Raw genomic sequence first — 27,139 nt, forward strand, 5'->3', positions numbered from 1 at the left:
CCTTTCTAAAGTCCAGACAATTCTCAATTATGCAACCTATTAGATCTCAAAAGTTTTAGGGGATAAAGTATGTTCAGTGTGCGAGACAATGATTGAAGATAAATTAGTAAGACATGTTGGGGATGTGAGGAAAACAAGCGTAGGGGAGGAAAAATATCTTTTTCCCCTGTCCTTCTGAGTTCTTGGTTGGGGCACCTATAGCAAAAGATAGGTTAACAAGAGAAAATCTTACACATTGATTTAGCATAAATTTTACAGGACATGGGAAACTTCATAAGGAAATGAAGACCCAAAGAAGCAGTCAAACCTGAGTGTATTTTTTCTTACACTAGGTTTGATGAAGAGTGGAAAGTCAGGGGAGAATGTGACAGAACGAGAAGGGGTGTGAGCTGAGTGTGGTAAACATGGGGATCCGGCAAGGCCTGTTGGTTCAGATTCATCTTGGTGTCTTAGAGATAAGAATGGTCCTTTCCTCTGCCTGTAAGAAGGGCACTTTTTGCATGAGAGTTTTGTGTCCTACTTCAGGGGAAGGTCAGAAAACTTTTTCCACTCATGCTATTTCTTAAATTCCTTCTGCTTAAAATATTCAGTACTCAAGGTGCCATGGTTTGGGGAGTGTATCCTGAACATTGTCACAAGGGAGGAGGGAATTTGCCTAGGCTTTTTGCTTGGGCTATGAAAAACAAAGTGAAGGTTTATAGTAATTAGAATTTGGTATGGGATTGCATGTCATTTTTTAAAATCTTTGGACAATTATACAGATTTTTAAAAAGCATCTAAATAAGAGACCCTTTTTCCACTGGGAGATGCAGATACTGATATAAGAACATTGCTGGCAGCAGTCCATAGGAGTCATGATAGTGGGGATGTTAACAATCACATGGAGTGAGTTGGAGGTCAAGTAAGATCATTCCACTTTTCTATAGAAGATCCAAATTGAAGAGTGCACATTATAAGGCTATGCAAAGAAGGATTTGAATTATCTTTTTGCTGGCTGAACATTTCCTGATTCAAGGCTGAGGACATACTTCATCAGCTAGATAGTTCCATACAGATAGTCAAAACCATCTGGACACAATCAGGATATCCCTGAACATGCCCTCTTGGAGAATAGACAGTATTCAATAAGTTTTATAATGGCCAACCCTGCTTAAGTGTGCAAATGCATGTGAAATTATCCCGTTAGCAGTGGAAAAACCTATGTTACAATCCTCAGAGAGTATTTTCTCCTGGAGGGAATCTTGGATAGCATGACAGTTTCTGATGTCAGAGGCATAGAAACATGTCTGCCATAGATGCCATATGGAGTTGCAGAATTTTTGAGTTACTGGCTACAAGTCATTTGTTTTCACCTGTCAATCAGTGGAGAATTTTTCTAGATAATTTCATTTTCTATTATTTTTGAAATAATTTCTATTTTCTAAATAGTAATGAGGTGAAGGTACCTCATCTTTATGGATCCCTAACTCTATGCACACTGCTAAGTGCCTTGCAAGGATTATCTCATTTAATAACGGTAATCGTTGTTGTTCCTTGAGTGTCTTCTCTAAGCCAGACACTTGATTTATACTCTCATTTACTCCTCACATCATGTCAGCAAGCTAGGTGGTATTTTTACCCCTCATTTCACTGAGAAGAAAACTGAGGCCAGTAAGTTAAGCAATTTATCTTTGAACCAATGCAGTGGGTGATTGGGAGAGCCAGGGTTGAAATTAGAATATTTAATCACAAGTGTGGCCAAGGCAGCAGCCAATCAGACATTAGCTCCTGAGACCCCCCACTCTGCCAGGCATTAACTCTTCAGTAGCTGGAGGGTAGTTCGTGAGACCAATCTGAGTAAAGCAGCTTGCTTTAGGGTCTAATGTGAATGGGCCACATCCAAACAGTTGAAGACTTTCATAGAACAGAAAGGTTTACCCTACCCCTTGGTAAGAAAGAATTCTGTCCTGGGGCGCCTGGGTGGCTCAGTGGATTAAAGCCTCTGCCTTCAGCTCAGGTCATGATCCCAGGGTTCTGGGATCAAGCCCCACATGGGGCTCTCTGCTTGGCCGGGGAGCCTGCTTCCCTCCCACCCCCTCCCGCCTGCCTCTCTGCCTACTTGTGATCTCTATCTGTCAAATAAATAAATAAAATCTTAAAAAAAAAAAAAAAGAGTTCTGTCCTGATGGCTTTGAACTGCGATATTGGCATTGTCTTGCCTTCAGAATAGAATTGAAACATTAGCTCTTCCTGGATCTCAGCCCCACTGGCCTTTGGATTATAACTACACCATTGACTCCTCTGGGTCTCCAGCTTGCTGATTCACCCTGCAGATCGTGGACTTGTTAGCCTCCATAATCATGCAAGCCAATTCCCTATGATAAATATATATATACATACATCCTATTGGTTCTGTTCTTCTGGAGAACCCTGACTAGTACAGAGGATAATAATAATAATTGCTTTGTCAGGTTGTCATGAGATTAAAGTCTATGTATGGTACTTAATACACATAGTAGCTGGTCAAGAATTGTTAGCTTAAAATTTTTTCCCTGACTTTACATTCTTTTTTTAAAAGATTTTATTTATTTGAGAGAGAGAGAGAGAGAGAGAGAAAGAGAGAGCACGACCAGGGAGGAGGGGCAGAGGGAGAGGGAGAAGCAGACTCCCTGCTGAGCAGAGAGCCTGCCTTGGGGCTCAGATCATGACCTGAGCTGAAGGCAAATGCTTAACCAACTGAGCCATCCAGATGCCCTTACATTCTTGATATTAGCAAACATAATTCCCATAAAAGTTTAAAGCAAAAAATCAGAAAAACTTCACTTATTCTCCTAAACAGAATTCATAGCCTCAAATACATCAGGAAAAAAAAAATTAGATAAATGGTGGGAGAGGTTGGGGTGATTCATTATCACCTGGCCTAAGAATTTCACAATAACCAGAACCCCATGAAGAAGTGAAAAGAAGAAGGAGGAATAAGAACTAACATTTAATCCTTAGTTACCTTGCATCAATCCTGAAAAGTAGTCGTTAATTTTCTCATATAACAGGTAGAATGGAAGGCCTGAGAAGATGGGCAAACTGAGGCACAGGAAGAGGCAGGGCTTAGGGCTTGGAAGCAGGCCCCAGGTCAGTTTAGTCAGTTAGTCTGAATGCCCTTTTTTCTGACCACATCCCAGAGATGGTCCATCCCATCACGTTCAGATGCAGAAACTCAAGATGGGGAAGCTGAAGAGCCAAGTGTCTTGCCCTGGAGCTAGAACCCTGGTGTGTTCCTGGCTATGGATTTACCTTTCTCAAAATAGAATCTCCCACCACTACCTCTACCCCAATGAACAGAATTATTTCTATTTCCTTGCTTCCACTGCTTGAAAATACATACCTCCTTTCTAGCAATTGAATATGTTTTGTATTTGTGTGTTTGTATGTCCATCTTCCTATGACATTGTTGCTCAGAGGAGAAGACCAGAACTTTCAGTCCTTGTATCCCTCAGAGCCCAGCATAATTCTCTGCATACAGTAGGTGCTTACTGACTAAACAGAACAAACAAGTGGATGAACAGTTTGAAGTCTCTGCATCTATAACATTGATTCAGGCTACGTGGAGTAACTCGTCTCTCACTTCCACCTTTTCTCACCCTCCAAACCTCAAGAGATCAAACCAGTTCTCATTGACAGAACAGACAGACGTGCTCCAAAGCAGAACCAGCAAGACATCTGCATCGCAGAAGACCTGAGAACACATTCCTCTGAAATGTAAGTGGTTCTAACTTGAGTATTCTGTGTTTCAAGCCTCCCTTTGACCAGCACCTTTTGACCAAGTAAGAGAGAACAAGACAGAGAGAAAGACAGACAAACAGATGGACAGAGGAGGGAGACAGAAAAGAAAAACAGGAAAGGTGAAAGAAAGAAGGAGACATTAATTCTGCATACACTTTCATATATTAACAGGCAGCAGGAACTATTAAAAACTGCTTCCAGAACAGGAGGTCCTGTTTCCTAGTACATCAGAAGGGAGAGGAATGTTGATCTTAAAATCAGGTCTTAGTGGAGCCCAGAGAGCAGGAAAACATTTTCGTTTATTCTAAATGTCTTGGGAGATTGATAGGATGGAAAAATGATACTGGCAAGAAGTCCCATCTCATTCCCTATTCATATCTGCTAGAGGGATGGTTCTTAGTGTTTTTGAGTTTGAAGATCTGAGATCCTTTCAAAAATCTAATGAAAGGAATAGACTATCTTTCTAGAAAATATGTGTTTGTGTGTATACATATGCATGAAATACATGTGAAACATAATTTTGAATTCAAAAACCCCTAGAATTAAGAATCAACCATTCACATGGGTGCACCCATATATACATCCATGTCTATACATAACTCTCCTTGTGGTTTCCTATTCTTCCCAGCCCTGGATCAGCCTCAAGCCTGCGTGACATAAACACTGAGGTCTGTTCTTCCTACCCCAAGTTGAAATACCGAACACAGTTTTCCATAGAAGTATGCTTCTACCCGTTGATGACATTCTAGATTGTCATTAGATTCATATTTCTTGTACCTCGTGGGTGAACAGGCTGTGAGTTTGCCTGGGGACAGAACCACTCTTCTTGTCTCTTTGGGGAAACGTGTTTAATCTGTTCCAACCAAACAACTCCTGAATGAGGATTTGGAATTTAGTAGGTTGGGTACTTAGTAAGTTGGGGACAGCCTGTGCTTCGTTTGTAAAAGAGGAGAAATTGTACTATCAGACAACCGTGGAATTGGGCTATAAGCCCAAAGACTGAAAAGGATGCCTTGTTATGGGAAAAAACAATTTTCAAATAAAAAACTGAAATATATACCCCACCACCTGAGGCCTCTATACCTTTAAGCCCCCTGTGATCTCTGTGATCACCTCTGTTGTGTAGGGAAGGTAGGGTAAGTATAGGGTAAGTGTAAGTGTAAGTGTTGGTAAGCATAGGGAACGTTAGACTTCTTCCAGCTGGTAAGAATTTTTACATAACCATAGATTAAAAAAAAATATTTTTTTTACTGCAAGGCTGAATAACCAGCTCTTTTAGTAATCTGAAACCACCTAAGGTTTCAATAGTTTGAATTTTATTTTGATGCATAGTCTTCTATAGAAAGCTCAAGAAAAAAAATGAATAATTCATGAATGATGTGGTACATTCATGATTTATTTACAGCCCAGGACTCATGGTAACTCTGAGAACATCAAACATCCTACACCCTGTCGTGCCATTTAAAAAAGCATTTAGGGGAAGAAAAAAAAAAGGACAAGCATAACACAGGAAACATACTGTTAATTTTACATAAGGGCAATGAATAAGAAACCTAAGTTTTGCTGAGAAATAAACTGAATGTTGATGAAAATAAAAGTTGAAGAACCATCAAGAGATTGACTATTGAGGCCATGAGAGAAATTATGTATGCTGTTGTTTGTTAAGGTCTTCTCTCTATGCTTTTTTGTAATTAATTCTTCGTGCTACCCTGGGATTTTGTTCAGTCTTTCTGAATATTCCTGTTTCCTTATAAAATGTTAACTATGAAAAACCACCTAAAATCCTCACAATCATAAGAGGGATATACTTTTGTCAGTTTTCCAACATACTTACTAGTCTGTTGTTTTGCAAATGTCTTGTTAAGTAGCACAGATCTCCTTTCTAGCCTTTGTCATCACCCTTTGCCTACAGAGCCTTAGCAGGGAGGCCTTTTCAGTTCCAACTCCAAGCTGGGTGGTGCAATGCCAGGAACTGAAGTCACACTCTCAGCCGTCACATAGTTGGTGGGTGGGTAGGAGAGAGTAAGGATGACATAGTGTCTTTCTTTTTTAGCAGTATATTTTCTTCTCCATGGGAAAGTGATCATATCGATTAAATTGGGGAAAATAGTTAAGAAAAAATAAATTTTTTATTATAAGGTATTATTTATTTATTTATCAGAGAGAGAGAGAGAGCACAAGCAGGGGGAGCAGCAGGCAAAGGGAGAAGAAGCCTCCCTGCTGAGCAGAGAGCCCAATGCAGGACTTGAGATCCAAGGACCCTGAGACCATGACCTGAGCCGAAGGCAGACGCTTAACCGACTGAACCACCCAGTTATCCCAAAAGTAAATATTTAAAAATCCTTATTCATGGGGGACCTGGGTGGCTCCTTGCTCAGCAGGGCTCTCTCTGTCAAATAAATAAATAAATAAAATCTTTAAAAATATTTAAAAAAATAAAATCTTTCATGATTTTTTAAGAAGATTTTATTTATTTGATAGTGAGTGAGAGAGATCACAAGTAAGCAGAAAGGCAGGCAGAGAGAGAGGGAAGCAGGCTCTCCTCTGAGCAGAGAGCTAGCTCTCCAGTGAGCAAAGAGCCAAATGTGGGGCTTGATCCCAGGACACTGAGATCATGACCTGAGCCGAAGGCAGAGGCTTAACCCACTGAGCCACCCAGGCACCCTCTTCATGATTTTTCATAAAGTGCAACTCCATGTGCACCAGGGCACCAGGGACCTCAAGGCTAAAGCACGCCCTCCACTTGGACTTCAGGCCTAGGGAACAATGTGTGTTCCTTGAGGCCAGTCAGGGATTGGAGGGGAGGCCTAGCCACCCAGCCTGAGCTGATCCTACCATCTCAGTGGAGGTGAATCCCAGTGATGAACAAGCTTTTTGTAAAAACAGGTGGTTCTTGAGGGTTTATTTCCCCAGGGGCCATCAAATCCCACCTTCTCCATGAAGCCACCTCAGCCACAAATACAGGGTCACTAGTGTCTTTGTCTTTACTAAAGAAAAAACCCAACTTTATTTTTTTTTTAAAGATTTATTTATTTATTAATTTGACAGAGATCACAAGTAGGCAGAGAGGCAGGCAGAGAGAGGTGGGGGGGTGGGGGGAAGCAGGCTCCCTGCTGAGCAGAAAGCCTAATGTAGGGCTCAATCCCAGGACCCTGAGATCATGACCTGAGCCAAAGGCAGAGGCTTTAACCCACTGAGCCACCCAGGCGCCCCAAAAAAACCCACCTTTAATACATTCCTATCCTGCTGGGATGATTCTCCCCATATAATGCCTTCTTTCACCTTTTGTACAGATAGGATAGATGGGATTAATTACCGTCCTTGGGAGACAGTTTGGCAAGTGGTCCTTAGCATGGATTTTGCCTCTGACTAAGACTTGTGGGGTTTTTTCTTCGCCGGCTCAGGCTGCTATTAACCATAGACTAAGTGGCTTAAAAACAACAAATACTTATTTCTCACAGTTCAGGAGGCTGGGAGGTTCGAGATGAAGGTGCGGGCAGATTCTGTGTCTGTTAAGGGCTCTTTTCCTAATTTGCAGACAGTTGTCTTCCTGCTGTATCCTCACATGGCAGAGAGAAAAGTGATTTCTCTCATGTCTCTACCTTCAAGAGCATGAATCCCATTCACCAGGGCTCCACCCTTATGACCTCATCACCTCCCAAAGGTCCACCTTCAGTGCTGTCACGCTGAGAATTAGGGCTTCAACATATGAATTTGTTGTATTCAGTCCATAGCAAAGTTTATTCCTGAGTTAGGAAAAATCAAGATAAGACAAGACAAAACAAAACAAAACGAACCCAGAATTCTGAACGGATAAAAGACTCTCAGTGGGCTAAGGCCAGGGGGGCACAGAGGTCCATGAGGTCCTGGCTCCCAGCTGTGATGTGCATTTGACTACCTGCCTTGTTCACTTTCAAACCTGCTGTACCACCGTCGATGGCTGCCCCAGAGACCCAATCATTTGAAGGCTTTGTGGGAGGCATGTTAAACTGTACAGGCAGTTAGAACAGCATTTAGGGTGACGGGTGAAGCAGGACTCCTTCATGTCAAATTCTGTTATATCCACACCTGTTGTTAGGGCATAGCCACACAGAGCAGGTACGATGTCCCACACAGCAGGTCCCAGGCCAAAGACCTCTCAGGAGGATCATAAATGAAGACAAACTGGATCAATTAAGGTTTTTTTTTTGGTTTGTTTGTTTTTTTAAATAAATGGTTCTTCTACTTCCTGTCCCTTGGGTTTTTTAATTAGTCTGTGTGATATTAGTAGCATCTGTCTTACTTTCTCCTTTAGGACAAAAAATAAAGTCAGTTGCTTTAGAAGAACATGTAAACATCTTGCAAAACAAGGAGGAAAACTGAGGTTTTTTTGGAATGTAAAGGGCCCTGTTAAATGGGAAAAAGTGAAACTGACCCCAAGTCATAGAAACAATAGTTATAGGATAGGGGCGCCTGGGTGGCTCAGTTGGTTAAATGTTTACCTTCAGCTCAGGTCATCATCTCAGGGTTCTGGGATTGTGCCCTGTGTCCCATCTGGCCTCTGCTCAGCAGGGAGACTGCTTTTCCCTCTCCCTCTGCTTGACACTCCCCCTGCTTGTGTTCTCTCTGTGTGTCAAATAAATAAGTAATATCTTAAAAAAAAACCTGTTATCGAAAGGAGTAAACTTTTCCACTGGGAAATCTTAGACTCTGTTTGGTGTGGGCATTATAGCATAAACATCTCCCACAAGCCATACACACCACAGAGCCAAATTCAACTCAGATTATGATACTTCTAGGGAGCTTGAATCTTTAACATTAACAAATGACCTCCAAACAGGCTGAATACTGTGGACTAGCTGTGTTGTGAGTAAGTTCCTCTAAAACAGCGATATCTGTAGGGGTAGGTTCGGAGGTTATTTGCCCCGCAAGGCTGTTGGTGGAGCACCAGCATGGAAGACTTTTCAAGAAATTTGCTTTTCCTGAGAGGGGTCCTCTTCTAGACCTCTCTCTGGAACAAACCACCTGCCATGAACCTGTAGTGACTGGTGGGGCAAATCACCTAACATGGAATTGAGCCTGGAGCATAGCAGTCTAGGGGGTAACACAGAGTGTGGGGGAGAGAAAAACAGCCACACCAGGCTGTTTATTTCAAAATGTGAGATTCTCTGGTCTGCCTGAAAAGCACAGGACAGTAAACTTGGGAGATCTGGCCTGGGCTGGAATTGATTAGACATGAGTTGCACACAATGGCAAATGGGTTTTAATTGGCACTCTATGCCTACCCAGCTCATTAATGCTCTCTGGAGTATTGTGTTGAGGAGGATCCTGAGGCTGTATCAAGCCCAACAGGAAAGACAGCTATGAACAGTGGCATTATCTACCCATGGACCAGGCAGAGGTGGAAGAGTAATGGCCAGGTGCCGTATATGTACCACCATCTCTGAACCACACGCTGACATTGAAAATTTTGGGTCTAGAAAAGTAGATTGGAATTGTGTCTTGGGGAGCTTTGAATATTAGACCAAAGAGTCTAGCCTTTATTTTGTGAAATTTTGTGGTTCATTTGGTCAGAACAGTAGTTCTAAAAATAGGGAATGTAAATGCCTTGAGCGAGATTCATTCTCTCCACTTGTCAGCAGGCCTACATTGCTCCCTGTTGTCCTAAACATTCAGTCACATGTTACACTTAAGTCACCTGAAGGTATTTGAGTTTGCAGCCCTGTTGCAGGAATTACCGAATCACTGATGAATTGTGAGATGGAAAATGACAGGCTCAGAACATACTTTAGGAAGATTGTTCTTGTGGAGATGTGAAAGATGGATTGGAGGGGAAAAAAGGGTAGAAGCTTCCAGACTAGTGAAAGAAGTCCCTGGAACCTTCCATGTAAGAGTTGTACATAACTCAACTGGAACTATGAGAATAAAAAGTGAGCTAAGAGACATTGTAGATGTGATATCAAGGTATAGATTGGGTGTAGGGGATGGAGAGAAGAGAGACTTCAAAATGATGTTAAAGTTAAGCCTGGGACTGGGTGCAGACTGGTGATCCCATTAAGAAATAAGGAATTCAAATAGAAGAACAAATTTAGGCTGGAATGTGGAGAGGAAGGAGATAAGGAGATGAATTTTAGACACCCCACAGTTACTTTTCTGATGCTGCCACTGTTGAGATGGTTTCACTTACAACACGGCATTTCCTGAGAAGAGCTGTGGGTTGGACATGGTATCTTGTTTTATCTTTTCCAAGAAAAATAGAGGGAATCCAATTTGGACAGCTGGCTGTGGTTGAAGGTTTAGTCTGTGGCCATGGAATGAAGCCAAATTAACTGGGTGAAATCTGTGCCCTTGTCCACAAAAACAAAGGACTAACTGGTAATCACCTTCAGCCATTTCTGTTACAACATCTCATCAGGTATTGGCTTCCTCAAGGGTCCTCAAGACCCTGCCAGCTGGGTGATCACCTAGCCTTACTGCCTGGCCCAGGTATGGATGGATGTCCCACTGTCACACTTGTTTGATGCCTCATCTCTCTTGATCAAAAGTGTGGGATTGATGGGATGAGCATGATGGAGAGTGGAGGAGTGTGCTAGGTTGACAACAAGTGTGGGGATGTCCAGTCTTGCTGGACACCTGCTATTGCACCCTGCCTGCCCATCCAGTCTCTGAGCCCTGGTTCAGGATGCTGACTGATAGTTTTGCATCTATTGTTACCCATCCCTCACCCAACATCTTCTCACTGATGCTTGCTGCCACAACTGATTATTGCCTGCTGAGTCCTGATTTGGTGATCAGCTAACATAGTGGCTTGGTATGACCTTTTTATTGCTTTTCATGATTTCATGGGTGGACGGGGATACAGGTAAATGGCTCAAAGGACACTCACAAGGCTGTGGATGGGGATGCAATACCAAAGAGGCTTCATGCACATGTCTGGCCCTTTGACAAGTGTAAGTGGAAGCTGGAGCCCATGAGCGGGGCTGCTATGACAGGATCTCTTGGTCTCACCGTGTAGTGTCAGGTCTCTCCCTTGCTCTGTGTCTCCCTCACTTGGTCTTTCCAGCAGCAGCAAGGCAGCTGAACTTCTTAAATGGTGCTGAGAGATTTCCGAAGCACAGTTCACAAGCCGCCATGGTTTCTGATCACTTAGGCCCAGAACTGGCACAGTAACCCTTTCACCTTGGTCAAACTGCATCACACAGCCAACCTAGATTTAGAGTGGAAGAGACTACATGAGGATGTGGATATTAGGAGGTACAATTCATGGGCTATATTGGACGTCCCCACTTCTCTCTCAGAATAAAATCCTCTGAGGACTTCTGTGAACTATCTCCCACACCCTCCGACCTCAACTCTGTCCTCCCTCCTTCCCCCACTTCTCTCTAGCTACTCTGGCCCCCTTCAGCCTAAGAAAGATGGGGTAGAAGGAAGCTGTCCATGCGGTGGTAGTGGGAGCCTGAGTGAGTCTTGCCTGACATGTAGGAATCCTTTAGGTAGACAAGTAATGGTATCAGAATCCCAAGATAGGGTAGAACACTTAAGAGCACTGAGGGCTTTGAATATTACCGATTATGTGCTTAGAACATAGAGTAGGTAATGAGGTATTGTAGAAGATGAGGCTAAAAGAGACAAGGAGAGGCCAGCTGACAGGAAGGATTGTAAGCAGGAAACACTTCATTGGATTTGAATTTTAGAAAGAGCACTCTGGCAGTTTGGAAGATGCAGTAGAAACTGTGGAGATTTAAAAAACAGAGATACCAATTGAAAGTCAGGCAAGACAAAGTGAGGGGCTCAACAGCTCTTTCTCTAGAGTGTGTGAGTCCCTGGGCAAAATATTTCGGGGGAACCCTGTCTATATTAAAAAAATTGATTGAAAGTGTATTACAAAGTTTTTGAACCCATAAAAGATAATTAACTGATGGTTTAAGAAATGGGTAGAGATTTTCTTAATTGTTTTCTATCCAATCAGTGCATGAAAAGATTCTTTGTAGGATCCAGGGCCCTGTCTCTTCCTGTTGAGGTCCAGGAACTATCTCTTCATGCTCTTTCATGTTAGATACGCGGTTCCTGGCTAATTTAGATCTCCCACTGCAAGAAAAAGGTAGCAAGGCAGTTAGTACTCACAATGCCATGGCTCTTTGCAAGCTATTTGTACAGAAGTAATACAGATCTTTTTGTCCCTGCAGCTCGCTAACATCAGTTATTTCATGCTGGTTACATCATCATTCACGCTGTGGCATCATCTGATGTGTTGCCTCTGAATACTGCTTCCAGTGCTTCTCTCGGGGGTCGTTATGGTGTGTCATTGACAATGACCGCAAATGCAAGTCTTGCCCAGGGTATGCTAGGAAAAGGTGAGCAATAATTTGTTTTCTGCCCATGTGACATTTATTGATCAGAATTTTATACCTTAAGTATAAAATAGCACATATCCCAGCCATGACTTCTTTTGAACTCTTTAGGCTGGAATCCCTGCATTCCTAGAATGTTGTCTCTCTTAGTGTTAATCCCACTGGTGCCTTCCACATCACCACCTGCAGATATGATAGGAGAGGAGCCTGTGGGAAGAGCATGGTCTTACTAGTCAAGCAATGTCCATCCTTTGTCGGGAAGGCCTTTAGAACAACCTGGGAGGGGCAGTTGGATGGCTCAGTCTGTTAAGCATCTACCTATCTACCTATCAGGTCATGATCTCAGGGCTGCTTGCTCAGCAGGGAGTCTGCTTCTCCCTCTGCCTGCCGCTCTCCCTGCTTGTGCACTCTCTCTCTCTCTCTTTCTGACAAATAAATAAAATCTAAAAAAAAAAAAAGAAAGAAAGAAAGAATAGGCTGGTGGATATTAAAGCTGCCTTGCTGTTCACCCCACTGTTAATTTTGTAGCCATCTGCTAATATTTTCCCTGTGGTGGTTTCTAATCTGCTCTGAGAGTTTGTAGAACTTAATCCACTTTTAAAATCTTTTTCAGTTTCCCTTTTTCCTCAGGAATTCATTTAAAATCTTTACTAAAGTCTCATCATTCTCCCTTGCGTGCAACCCTTCCTACATAAGACCATAAGGAAGATTTAGGGAAGGGAGTTGCTAGTTACAGATAATTTATTATGACTCAAAAAAAAAAAAATGGAAACACCTGAAGAAAATAGCAGCCCCAAATCCTTACAACTCAAATGGATTGGAGCAAAACATGCCAACGAGTGTCACGTACCTGTGCTTATTCTGCGTTCAGGAGGCTGTTCTTGTGATCCCATTGAAGCCTCACTTAAAAATGAACTATTTTTGCTGAAAAGTCACATAATTTCTTCTCCTTTTCTTCTTCTTCTTCTTCTTCTTTTTTCAAAATTCCTTTACCAAATGGCGGCAGGAGCGTTTCCCTGTTTTCCGGAGAACAGTAGGCTATTGTGCCTAAAACTGGAAAGACAAACAGTGAAGGAGGCCGACCTGACAGCCCCAACCCAGAGACAAAAGGGCTGCTTTGAGATTCTTGCCGACCAGCAGACAGTATTTTCATTATTTCAGTGAAGCTGAACACTGGAAACCTTTTAAAGGAACAGCACTTTGTGTCTCACACACAGGGCAAGTTAGCTAACATAGGCCATACTCTCCTTGACCCAAAGCTTCCAGAGACTACTGGCTAACAACCTATATAAAAGTGACTTCACTCAAGATGCAGAGTCAAAACCCAGACTGGTTGTAATGATGTCAGATCAAAACTGACCTCTGAAAAAAACATGGAACAACTGAGAGGAATATATTTCAGTGGCCTGCAGGCAGATGCCTGTTTAAAAATTAAGAGGAAGGATCCAGGGAGTAAGGACCAGAACAGAAGCCAGGTCTATTCCAGTGGAGGATGGAGTGAGTCATGCAGGAGGAACTGCCTTTGGATCACTTGTCTTTTCGAGTCCTTGCACAGTGACCCCTGATATTTGGAGTCCCATGTCTTACTGGTCCTTGAAAAGGTTCCACTGCTGGAGAATTGTGCAGACTTGCTCCTCTTGTCCTTCCTTCCCTCGCACCACCTCCTGCAAGGCCCTGTCAGCCAGAGAGGTGCTCATTATCAACTCACACATTTCACCATCCATCAGGGCACAGCTCAGTGTCACCTCCTCTGAAACCTGCTTGTTCCTTTCACTCAGGATTAAGCTGTTACCATCATGAGCTTTAAACCTTATCTTTATACAGTGTACCTTGCGCTTTATTGTGCTGTGTATTTTAATGAGATGAGCCTCGCAGACACAATTTTTTTTTTTTAAGATTTTATTTACTTGTCAGAGAGAAAGAGAGCACAAGCAGGGGGAGCGGCAGGCAGAGGGAGAAGCAGGCTCCTCAATGAGCAAGGAGCCCAACATAGGGCTCCATCCCAGGACCTGAGATCATGATCTGAGCCAAAGGCAGATGCTTAACAAACTGAGCCACCCAGAGGTCCCAATAGGCACGGTTTTTGTCTTAGGCATGCCTGATCCTCTAAGAGCATTGGCACAGCACTTGACTTTTCTGGATTTTCTGATCCTTGGACATTAATTTAGAAGGCCACAGGCTTGATAGATTTCAAAACAAATACATGCATATTGGCCATTTTGATCTCTTTTGTGAAATACCTGTCTGTGTCTTTTGCTTACTCTTCTCTTAGGTGACATGGCTTTTCTTACTGGTTTTAGGATTCTTTATCTATTCCAGATAAGAATGCTGTGTGGTTGTAAGTATTGCAAATACCTTCTTCTACTCTGTGGCTTTACTTTTCATTCATTTAATGGTGTCTTTCAGTGTAAAGACATTCCTAATTTTACATAGTCCAGTTTATCATTTGTAGCTAGTGTTCTTTGTCTTAAGAAATCATTGCCTGGGCAGCCTGGGTGGCTCAGTCGGTAAAGCGTCGGATTCCTGGTTTTGGCTCAGGTTGTGATCTCAAGGTCATGAAATCCAGCCCAACATCAGGCTCTGTGCTCAGCGGGGAGTCTGCTTGAGATTCTCTCCCTCTGACACTCCCCCCACTTGTGCACGCACACATGCACTCTCTCTCTCAAATAAATTGTAAATCTTTAAAAAGAAAAAGATGGGGTGCCTGGGTGGCTCAGTCAGTTGAACATCCTAGTCAGTTGAACATTCGTGGTATTGGGCCCTGCTGGATAGGGGTCTGCTTAGGATCCTCTCCCTGCGCCCTTCTCTCTGCTCTCACATGTTCTCTCTCTCTCTCTCTCTCTCTCTCAAATAAATGGTTAAACTTTAAAAAAATAATAATAAAATTTTAAAAAAGAAAAAAAGAGAAATCATTGCCTAGCCCAAAATTATAAAAGTAGTCTCCTAAATTTTGTTCTAGAAACATTATTTTTTTTCACAGTTAGATAATCAAATGTGATCAACTTTCTAGACAGACATGTAAATATCCATGGCTCTCAAGTCTACCACTGTTCAGCCTAGTTCTATTTACAAATTCGTAATAATACCTTGTGTAAGTTCTCAAACATTTACCTTTAATATCTTAAAAGAGAATACTAGCCAAGTTGATACAGTTTCCTACACTATGTTTACTTCTCCGAAAGCCCTTGGAACACAAAGCTAGATTAGGAAAGGCAGAAAAGATGGTCTGCCAAAAAAGTCTTTGGCGTTCAACAGTGCCAGGTTTAAATCCCACTGTTACTTTTTCATTGTTTGTGACCTTGGGCAAATTACGTAATTACTTTTAGCCTTGTTTTCTGATCTGGAAGATGGGAGTAATAATAGCTAAGATGTTGGACTGTTTGTTATGTGTTGATGTTTGACTCTTTGTCAAGTGTCTCACCTGTATGATCTCATGTAAGCCTCAGAGCAACTCTGTTAGTTATGTACGGTTAATATCATATCATGTCCTCTTTGCAGATAATAAACAAAGCCACATAGCGAGTCATTTGGTGGATTCGGGATTTTAATCTGGGCAGGCTGATTCCAGGGCTCATATATGTAAACACTGCTCATACTTTCTCCCTATTGAAAAATCAAAAGTCATGTTCTTGCCATAAAATGAGATAAACCATGTAAAGTACTTAACTCAGTGCTCGGACCCTGTAAAGAGCTTCATAAATTAGGGTTTGTGAATACAGTAGTAACTGGAACTAATTTGTATTATCCTCATCCTTAGGCACTTTGAAAGTTAGAGGTACATTCCTTATCCTCTTCAGGAAATGACATAAGGAAACCTTTCGAGTTACACATGAGGAAATTATGGACATCATGTGTTGGTGTGATTGGGGTTAGAAATCCTTACTGATTACACAACCAGTTCATAATTTCAATGAATTGCTCAGTCTTGCTCACTCCATTCTACCAATCCTTCCTTCCTTCTTCCACCCAGCCAATATTTATTGTGGGCTTAGTATGTGCCAGACCTGTTCTAGAAGCCAGTAATGTAGCAGTAACAGTCAAGTTCTTGGCCCCATGGAGATTACTTTCTGGTTGGAGAAGATGGACAATAAATAAATAAATTGGTAACTGTATAATATTAATAAGTGCTATGAAGAGAAATGCATGTTAAAATAGAGAGTGAAGAGGCAGAGGCAAAGGAATTCATTTACGTATAGAGAGGTCTGGAAGTCTGCTTTGTTGAGGTGACATTTGAATAGCCACAAAAAGAAGTCAGAAGAGTCATGAGGATACTTGAGGGGGTAGAGGTTTGCAAGTAGAGAGAACAGTAATTTGGGGGACTGAGGTGGGAATGTATTAGAAATATCCAAGGAATAGCAAGGAGGCCAGTGTGCCTGAAATGGAGTGAGCATGGCAATAAATGAGACCAGAGAAAAACGTGGGGTCAGATCATAGAAGGCTTTAGGACTTTGGTAAGGGAGGGTATTAATGAGAGGTAGTTTTACATAATGATTAAGAACATAGCTTCTGTTGGCAAATTCTCCAAGTTCAAATGCTAATTTTCTTCTTATTTATGTGACCTTGAGCATTATGGTATCTCTTTGTGCCTCATGTGTATAATGGGTAAACTTTGGTGTCTTATCTATATGGTTTCCTCATCTATAAAAGTGTATTAATAATATCAAGTTAGGACTGAGCAAATTCTGGGTTTTTTACCTTTTTTTTGGCATCCAGGCAAAATGCTGAAATTAAAGTATTTCTCTTTTGGAGTTGTGATTCATAGGAAGGTAGTAAGATTTCACTTGCATAAATACCAAACTGGTATTTTTTAAATACCAAACTGGATTTATTTATTTATTTATTTGAGAGAGATAGAGTGAGTGGAGGAAGGGGCAGAGGGAGAGAGAGAATCCTAAGACTCCCCACTGAGCACCAAGCCTGATGTGGGACTCAATCTTACAACCCTGAGATCATGACCTGAACAGGAATCAAGAGTCAGACATTTACCCAGGCACCCCAGATTTTTTATTTATTATATAGAGGATGGTATTTCAGACTTCTGTCATGACACAATTGGCAAAAGCATATCAGTGATAGTATTTCACTCATCAGTAATAGTATTGATCAATAAAAGTACTAATAACTAATTACAGTAATTAATTACTGGCTAATCAGTAATAGTATTTCAACCAACAAATGACTTTTATGTTGCCAATGAGTTTCCAGCTAGACTTAAAGATAGGTCTGGATCTGAACACAGACCGCGTATCAGACCATGTATCAGAATAAATTTCTCCCAGACTGATTCAGGGCATTTTGTCAGGATGGCTCAGGTACTATGAATGAAGACGAATTTAGGCCATAAGGATACAGCCTATAAAGGAAGACAGGCGTTGATGGAAGCACATCAGTATTAGTGTTCTAATTATGCAGTATAATTAGATTTCAGGTCTAGACTCCTCTGAAAACAACACAAGCAGACAAGTACATTAGGCCAAGATTTTAATTCAGAGGGTAGAATAAGAATACATATTTTGTGGGGTTGTTCTTTCTTATGAAAGGGTGATACTCGATACAGAGTATGTGTTGAGGCTGATATACATTTGGCAGTGCCAGCATCTTCAGTGGCTTTGATTTACTTCCCAAAATGGAGAAAGAAACACAAGTGAGGAAGAAGTTGGGGTTTATTTGGATTCCTTGTTTCTAAATGGAGCATATTCTGCATTTATATCTCTAAACTGCCTTAGTTTGCCATTAGCCCAAGACTGAAGAGATTATTTTTTCCTCCAGGGTGGTAAGTAAGCAAACGGTTTGAGCAGCACCCTCTATGCTGCGTTCTGAGGTTAGGGATGGTTGCCAGTATAAGAAGTCTTGCTCCATTTTCGTTTATTCAACCATCACTTTGTTTAACATCCACCTTGTTGACCACGAGAAGCTCAGAGTTCCACCCTCTCTCTGGTATCTTTGCTCTTTCCTCAACAACAGGTTCAAGGGCGAGGAGAGTCCTTAGAACAGGTTTCTGGGGAATACAGTGTTATTGGAAATGTTTAAATTAGTCGTTTCAGAGAAAGCATTCCGCTGACACTGAATGTGTGGGTACTTATCATCCCAAAGGGCCAGTTAAGATGAGCCTAGAAGTTAAGTCTATAGAACAACAGGTCAAAGAATAAAAATCAGGGATGCTGTTGCCTGGCAGGGACTCAGTAACTCCCATTCCCCCCATATCCCCTCCTTTCACTCCCAGCAGGGAAGAATGTGGCCATACCATAGGTTCTAGATGCCTTTTCCTTGATAGAGCCAAAACCTAAAACAGGAGGCCTAAGAGCTCAGGCTAGTCTGGGTAAAATACACTCACCAAGTTGCATCTGGTCTGCTCTAGGTCTCAAGGGAATGTGCTTGGGCTTTGGCTAGAGCCCAGCTAAATATAATATGCTTCATTGCCAGTGTCATTTTCTGTCCATGTATTTCACTCCAGAACAGAATTCAGGTTCACAGGGTTCCTTGGTATCAATCCCTCCATTGCCTGTATTCCTAACAGGTGGTATAAATTTGGTGAGCCAAGAAAGCATTTTCACTGGCAAGTAGAGCATCTGGGGAGTAGAGGTCCTCAGAGAGTGAGGGAAACTTTTATAGGATTTGGTATTAGCAGCAAAAGGGATTTCTTTTGGATACCAGCTTGTCCAGGACTTAAAATGCTGGGCCCGCAAAGAGCTGTGAGAGCCAAAACCAGTGCATCAGTCAGGCTCCCTGATGGATCTGGAGGCTCTGACTGCCACTGCTGTGGAAGCTCAGCCAAGGAAGCCAAGCCAGGAGGATGAGCTCACCATTGCCTTATTAATGTCCCATGTGTAATACAAGTGGGTGGCAGGGAGAGTTCTCGTTCCAGAGAACACTGTGTCTTATTGCCTAGTCAAATAAGGACAAGTACGTTTCAAAATGTGTGACATTTCAGCAGGAGACAGTCACAGGTCCACAATCCTTTCTCTGCAAATATAAAATCCCCAAAGCTCTGAAAAACAGAAGGCTTTTTGTAAGTGCAGGGACAAAACTCATTTGAGGGGCAAAACCAGTTCTGACCATTACTTGTGTCTAAGGGCATCTACCCATCACAATCATATCTGCTGTGTGCATTTTTGTTAGTTTGAAATTTGGGTTTAATTTCACTCTTGAAAATATCTAGGTGGCAGATTTTTCTCAGGGGTCACACAGAAGTTTCACCACTATTTTCCTCGAGCTCCAGATATTTCTCTTCTTATTTATTATAGGATCAATCCATGCAAGGACAGTTCTGTAAAAATACAGGCCACACACGGCCATCTGCTCTGTGTTACAGAACTCTCTGATGTAAGGGTCAGGAGGATAATAGCCACAGAGCTTGTTGAGAACTGCTTGGAAGGATCTCTGCCATGGCTTCGAAGCTTGCTTGAGCAAAGCCCGCTTCCGGTAGCACACCACCAATTATCTATCCCAACATCACTGCTTACCTATTGTAGGGTTTGCCATTACATCCTTCATATCCATTTGTGAATATAATGTGAGATTTTAAGCTGGAGTAAATAGAAGGGGCTATAGTATGGCAATGCATATTCGAATTAACTTCACTGGTTTCTTTTTACTTAATGGGGTAACTAGAAACTTTAACATTATATATGGGGCTTGCACTATACTTTTATTGGACTGAGCTGCCTTAGAGAGTTCTAGCTACTTTTTAAAATGAAACATATGGGACGCCTGGGTGGCTCAGTTGGTTAAGCAGCTGCCTTCGGCTCAGGTCATGATCCCAGCGTCCTGGGATCGAGTCCCACATCGGGCTCCTTGCTCGTCAGGGAGCCTGCTTCTCCCTCTGCCTCTGCCTGCCATTCTGTCTGCCTGTGCTCGCTCTCTCTCCCTCTCTCTCTCTGACAAATAAATAAATAAAATCTTTAAAAAAAAAATAAATAAAATGAAACATATGCGTACATTTATAGAATACTTAAATCTGAGGGATCACTAACACCTTCCATGCTTTCCCCTCAGCCTCAAGGCCTCTCAGGAAGCAGCTTAAATTGCCTCTTCACTTACTAATGACCAAAACCTCAAATGTTTGGAGGATTAAAGAAAACAGAAGGAAGTCAGAGAAGGGGAGATGGTCTCTGCTGGCAGTGTCCTTGTCATATGCTGTGAAGTGAGTTGGCCAAATGGTACTTTCCATGTGACATGTGAAAGGGAAGAAAACAAATTAGTGTTTAATCCTGATGTTGTAATCCAACCTCTAATCTCTCTCCTCCCTCTGTCTTCCAGGGGAGTGGGAGGCTTTGGGTTGGGAAGTTGAGTGACCTTCAGCATGACCAGGGTAGGGTGAGGGGAAGCTGGCTCCTCAGAACAAAGAGATAAAGACAAAAACCAAAAACAGAGAGTAAGCATTTGTTTATACTCCGTGGTCTGCTTTCATAGGAACCAGTAATCTCATTATGAGACAGTGGGATCCAGAGAAAGTCAAGGCAGTAAGAAGGAAATTCTAGAAGCCCCCATCCACAGGGGACAGGGAGTAAATAGCTGAGTGAGCAGTCTTCCAGTGGATGATGAACAGGCAGCTCTCCACTAAGGCTTGTCCCTGGAGGCAAAATGGCAACACCAAAATTATCTTTCTTGAATCAAAGAGTCTTCAGTTTTCTCTCTTGCTGTTCACATGTCATTTTGCCATTACAAAGTAGAATGTTGGGGGCACCTGGGTGGCTCAGTTGGTTAAGCACCCGACTCTTAGTTTTGACTCAGGTCATGGTCTCAGGGTCGTGGCATTGAGCCCCGTGTGGGCGAGAGAGATTCTCTCTCTCCTTCCGTCTGCTCCTCCCCTTGTGCTCTCACTCTCTCTCTTAAAAAGAAGAAGAAGAAGAAGAAGAAGAAGAAGAAGAAGAAGAAGAGGAAGAAGAAGAAGAAGAAATGGAATGATGTGTGAAGTAGAAACTACAGAAACTCCCCATGTCCACCCATAGATAATGTATGGATAGCAACATCTACAAATGTGTCACTCATTTATTTCTGCAAGTGCAATATTCTGAGTATTATTACTAACTGTCTTACACATAATGTCTTGGAACATTCTAAGAGAGGTGGAAATTTTTAAAATATCTTGCTTTGAATATGGTAGTACAGAAATATATGTACTTTACAATTGATTTTTCTAAGCACCATATAAATATAGAATCAGAAATTTGCAGAAAATTTCTAGAATATTTTAACATTGAAGATATCATTGAAAGGTTGAGGTATTAAGATTTTTAAGATGCTCATACTGTCTTGGTATCTGATTTACTCTCTCTTTCCATGGTTTCTTTGTTACTTCAAGGTAAGATCATTGCATCATTTTTTTCCTAACACCAAATACATCATTCCGACACCAAGCAAATCTCTAATTCTCTGATACCAATTGGGTGTCCAACAATCCAGTTAAATACTAAGTACCCAAAGTTAGCATAGACCCCACAGGTTAAGGGCTCAGTCCCACAATGCTGCCCCCGCTTCAGACTCAGCTACAAATAGGGTCCCCACCTCCCAACACTTATGCGTGGCTGACTACTAATTCAGGGGTTCCCATTATCCCCTCTCAGATTCAAGAATTCATAATAATATCTTGCAAAGCTCAGGGAAGTAATTTATTTACTATTATCTGTTTATTATATAGGACATAACTCAGGAACAGCTAAATGGAAGAGATACGGAGGGCAAGTATTGGGGGGGTGGTACACTCTCCTGGCTAATTCCACCTTCCCATACCTTGATGTGGTCACAAACCAGGAAGCTCTCTGAACCCCATCATTTTGGGTCTTTATGGAGGTTTCATTACATAGGTGTGGTTGATTAAATGAGTAGCCTTTGGTGATTGATCTCAGTCTCTAGCCCCTTTCTCCTCCCTGGTGTTAGAGGTGAAAGTGGGGCTAAAAGTTCTACCTTTTAATCAGACAGCTGGTTTTCATGGCAACCAGCACCCCCATGCTGAAGCAATCTAAGGCCCCTCCGTGAGTCATCTTATTAGCATAAAAAAGAGAGTAAATTTTAAGAATTTTAGAAGCTCTGGGGGCAGCTGGATGTCTCAGTTGAGTTCAGACAATCAACTCTTGATTTTGGCTCAGGTCATGATTTCAGGGGTGTGAGATCAAGCCTTATGTCAGGCTCTGTACTGAGCATGAGGCTGGCTTGAGATTCTTCCTTTCCCTCTGCCCCCCACCCCCTGACTGATGCCCCCTCTCTCTTTCTAAAAATAATAATAAAAATTTAAAAAATAATAATTTTAGGAGCTCTGTGCCAAGAATCAGGAACAAAGACCACGTGTTTATTTTTTTATTATGTCCCTAAAATGATCATGATAATTAATATCAATCATTGACATTTGAGGATGTCAGACAGTGTTCTGGGTGTATGCAAGTATTTGCTCATCGCTGTGTGATAAGGGCCGACAGGGTTAAATTGGAGAGAATTTATAACCCTTGGAGATTCTCTTGTCGTAGATAGGAGAAGGGAGACACAGGAGTCAGCATTTTTAATAAATACTCTAGGTGATTCTAGGGTGTTCCACAGATTACTCCCTGGAAAGAGAAAATATACTCTTAAAACAGTTTGACATTGTTCTACTTTGTTTAGCCCAACACTTCAGTAAGATCAAATGGTATGTTTTATTCAGATTCAGAAATGTCTAATTGATTTTCTTTAAAATATTTTTTTAGGTATTTATTTGTTTGACAGAGAGTGACCGAGAGAGAGAGAGAGAGAGAGAGAGGACAAGCAGGGGGAGCAGCAGAAGGTGAGGGAGAAGCAAACTCCCCACTGAGCAGGGAGCCTGATGCCAGGCTCAACCCAGGATCCTGGGATCATGACCTGAGCCAAGGGCAGATGCTTAGCTGACTGAGCCACCCAGGTGCCGTAATTCATATTCTCTAAAGCTGATATATCTATTGTTTGCAAAGATTTATTCTAATGCTAATTTCATGTCATAGAGCTCAAGAGGCACTCAGGCCAATTTGGTTTCTGAAATGGAAAGCAAAGAAGTACTTGAAAATTTCTAGTGCTCCCGTAGACTTAGTCTAGAGTTACACCTTAGCAATAAATCCAAAATCTAAAAGTAGACCTTCTCAACCTCATCACTATTGACATTTGGGACCAGAGAATCTTTGTGGGGAGCTCTCCTGTGCACCAAAGAGTGTTTAGCAGCATCTCTGGCCTCTACTCACTAGATGCCAGGAATGTGCCCCCCTTTCCTGCCTCTAGTTGTAACAATCTGTAAAATCTCCAGACATTGTTCCATGTTTTCTGGGAGGCAGAATCTGTTCCAGTTGAGTACTGTGATTACCTCCCCTCATCATCCTTCTTCTTTTTTTAAATGGTTTATGGGGGGGGGTACTATGCAAATAAGAAAGCTAATTAAATGCAAAAATGAGTTCAAGGTCAATAAGAACAAACCACTGGATCTTCCTCTGGCCTACCAGGTGCCTTCTGGAACTCAAATAAGAGTCCCTAGTGGGATGGGATAATGTCAGAGAACTTTGTGCCTGAACTTTCCTCCCAGCATTTAATGTGATCTTGAAATATAGACTGAATCATTCTGCCCATTTTTGTCACAACTCAAAGTTCCCAAATTAGACCATTAAAAGCATTACCTTGTCCACAGGAACATTTCCAGGAGCTTCCATTTTCCACATTTCCAAGAGTCCTTTGGGTTTGAGCATGTGCTTCTACATAGGCCTGTCTGTAACTATTACCATCAGAAGGAGGACCTGGGGTTTCTGGGGCCTCAGGGGATCCAAGATGCGAGAGATGACAACACAGGAGATATTGCCCATGTTACTACTAGTCTGCCTCAGGTTGTTGAGACTGGTCCAAGCCATTCCATCTTGCAGGATAGATGCAGGTGGCCAGGCTGCATGGAGAGACATCAGCTGATCACTGATTTCCCTGTAGATTCAGGAACTTTATGCGTAGCAAGGAAGAGGAAAACAGAGATAAAATCTTCTCCTCACCTTTGCTCTCCGGAAAACAAAATATATCCTCTTAGAATCTGTTTGGATGATTCTGTTTCCACAGGATGATTCAACTGTGGAAACCATTTTAGGTTTTCAATATGAAATGAAAAGGAGCTTTCTGAAATTGTCCTTGTAAGGGGCCTCTCGCGTGACTGGGCCTGGCCAAATGTAATTGGACTAACTGGTCTGTGATGGGTGCAAGAATGAGGGCTACCAGAAAGACTTCTTTCTCTAAACCCACTCCCCTAGTCATCCCACTCTTGTCTGAAATTAGAAAAACATTCAGATAAATGAAGTTACAGCTTACAGCCCATCCACAGCCCTTTAAGAAATTCAAATAGCCCTGGGAAGAGTAACAGTTGAGATGACATCAATCATTCACACTTCAGTGTGAATTAGTTTACTATCTGGCACAAAAATGAGGAATTAGTGTAGACACTGAGACTTTGAGGGACATTTCTGAGGGAGGTGGGAAGGGAGAGATTGTTTGGGACATGGTATTTTAACACTGATCATCTAGAATGAAGAGTCTGAAGCACAAATTAAGTGCTAACAATATCCTTTTTTATTTAATGCTTTATTACCATTGCTGTTTCAAACTATCAAAATAACACATGAAATCAAACAATACAGAAGCCTATAATATAAAAATGTACAGTTTCCCCCCTCATCCAGTTCCACTGCCACATAAATCAGTATTAACATTTTGTTTATTAGGTATCTTTTCATTGGGTTTCTTGGGCATGTTTTTCCATGTTTATGCAAACTCACATATGCATGTATACTATATAGGGAGAGTTTTTTATGGTTTTTGGTCTTTTTTTTTTTTTTACAAAAATGAGATTATTCTATATGCTTAATAATTTATCATGGACATCTTTCAAAGTTAATGCCTTTCTCTCATTCTTTATAAGAGTTGTATATATTCTATGAAATAGATATTTCATTATTTATTCAACAATTTTTCAGTTTGCAGCTTTGCCTTTTATTTCCAGTTATTTCCTATTAAAGGCAATGCTTCATAATGTGGTACTCAATAAATAAATTGTGATGTAGTCATATAATAGAATATCATGGTCAAAAGGAAGGGACCAGATGTAACAGCACATTTAAATCTTAAAAACCAATCTTGAGTGAAAAAAGTTGCAGAATAAAATTACCTAGTATATAAAATGTTAATCATATAAAATAAAACCATGTATTGATTATAGAAATGTATGTATGTAATAAAACTTTTTACAGAAGAAAAGTACTTCCAAAAATATCCAGTAGCTGTATCTGCATGTGCTGTTGCTTTACTTCCATAAGACAAATTTATAGGGTATGTGACCCAGGACAAAGACAGCAAATTTCTGTTCCTTTTTCATATGATACGGTTTGGGGTGAATTCACTATTCTGTTTACCAGCTTTTAAATATTTTTTCAGCTTGTCTAATTATATAAATCCTATTTGGAAAAGGTAGAGACATAAGAAAAATAATAATTAAAATTCTTCTTCAAGTATATCACTCGAACTGAACACAAAATTCCTAGGGGAGTTTGAACAGGACGTATTTAAGCTGACAATTCACTTTCTTTGTTCTCAAGCCTATACTCTAGGGATGGTGAAGAATTGTGTTCGCTCTTGAGGGCATGAATCTTAGTAGTTTGATGCTGAGTATTGAAATGATAAATATTCCAAAAGGCATATGAGAAAATATTTTCTTAATGGCCCCAGTACAAAGCTTGAACAGTTTGTCGACCCCAAAGAGATACAGAGTAAAAGAATGAGGACTAGGCAAGTCTGTACCCTTGAACTTTAGGTTCAAGGGCTTATGCAATTTTTACATGGTATAGGTATTGAGGTTGAAATGTGGGATGCAGGAGACAGGAGTATGCAGATACACGATCCAGCCAGGATCCTCCATGTTGACAGTCTTCCTTTGAAGGTGTCATTCTATCTGCATTGATGTGCTTCAACAGCCCAGCAGGTCCCAGGCTGGTGTCCTGGCACATGGTCACTCTGGGAAAGAGCCTTGGGTACAGTTTGCAGCTATGGTGCCTGCGCTGATCTAGGCTCTCCACCTGTGACTGCAGGAAGCGTGTCTCCTGGTGCTCTTGAGCGGCGGTGCTCTTCTGCTCTCCTGCATTCTTTGCCAGGCAATTTGGCAAGGGCAACCGAGGGAAAGTAAAACAGGCACCCTCCAGTCCCTCAGCAGAGGACAGGCTTGCTTGCTTCCTTCCTTCCCCTTTCTTTCCTTCCTTCCTTTTCTTTCCTTCCCTCCTTCCTCCCTTCCTCCCTTCCTTCCTTCCTTGCTTTCCTTCTCTCTCTTTTCTTTTCTTTCCTTCTTCCTCCAGAGATACAGTTGACATACAACATTGCATAAGTTTAAGGTGTACAACCTATTGATTTGCTCTATTTATATCTTGTAATATGATTACCACTGTGGCTTTGCTAACACCTCCGTGGTCACATAATTAACATAGTATGTTATGATCAAGATATTTAAGATCTAGTTTCTTAGCAACTTTGAAGTACATAATATAGCATCGTTGACTATAATCTCAATGCTGTGCATTAGATATCCAGAACTTATTAATCTTCTAGGTGCCAGTCTGTATACCCTTAAACAACATCTCCCCACTTACCTCAGCTTCTGATAGCTACTACTCTACTCTGTTTCTATGAGTTCTGCTTTTTTTAGATTCCACATACAAGTGATATCACACAGTATTTATCTTTCTCTCTCTGACCTATCTCACTTAGCATAATGCCCTCAGGTTTTATCTATGTTGTTGAAAATGGCAGGATTTCCTTCTTACTCATAGTTCAATAATGAAGTCATTGTATGTATATATGTATGTATGTATGTATATATACTACATCTTCTTTATCCATTCATCCATTGACAGACCCTTAAGTTGTTTCCATAGCTTGGCTATTGTGAATAATGCTGCAATAAACATGGGAGTGTGATATCCTGTTTTCATTTCCTTTAGATATATACTTAGAAAAGGGATTGCTGGATAGTATGGTAGTTCTATTTTTAATTTTTTGAGGAACCTCCATATTGTTTTCCATAATGGCTGAGCAAATTT

The 27,139-nt window shown here is 41.4% G+C and overlaps 1 protein-coding gene across 1 annotated transcript in view; it reads left to right on the forward strand.

The window, feature by feature from the left end:
- The window catches only part of LOC111142341, an 87,465-nt gene that overhangs the window by 21,177 nt on the left and 39,149 nt on the right, over window positions 1–27,139 (forward strand). Inside the window, exon 4 of the mRNA XM_022495373.1 lies at window positions 3,633–3,735. Within this exon, the coding sequence (XP_022351081.1) occupies window positions 3,633–3,735 (103 nt within the window). The remainder of the gene's footprint in view (window positions 1–3,632; window positions 3,736–27,139) is intronic.

Source organism: Enhydra lutris, unplaced genomic scaffold (assembly GCF_002288905.1).
Source record: "Enhydra lutris kenyoni isolate GAN:26980312 unplaced genomic scaffold, ASM228890v2 scaffoldscaffold7, whole genome shotgun sequence".
NCBI classification, from domain to species: Eukaryota; Metazoa; Chordata; class Mammalia; order Carnivora; family Mustelidae; genus Enhydra; species Enhydra lutris.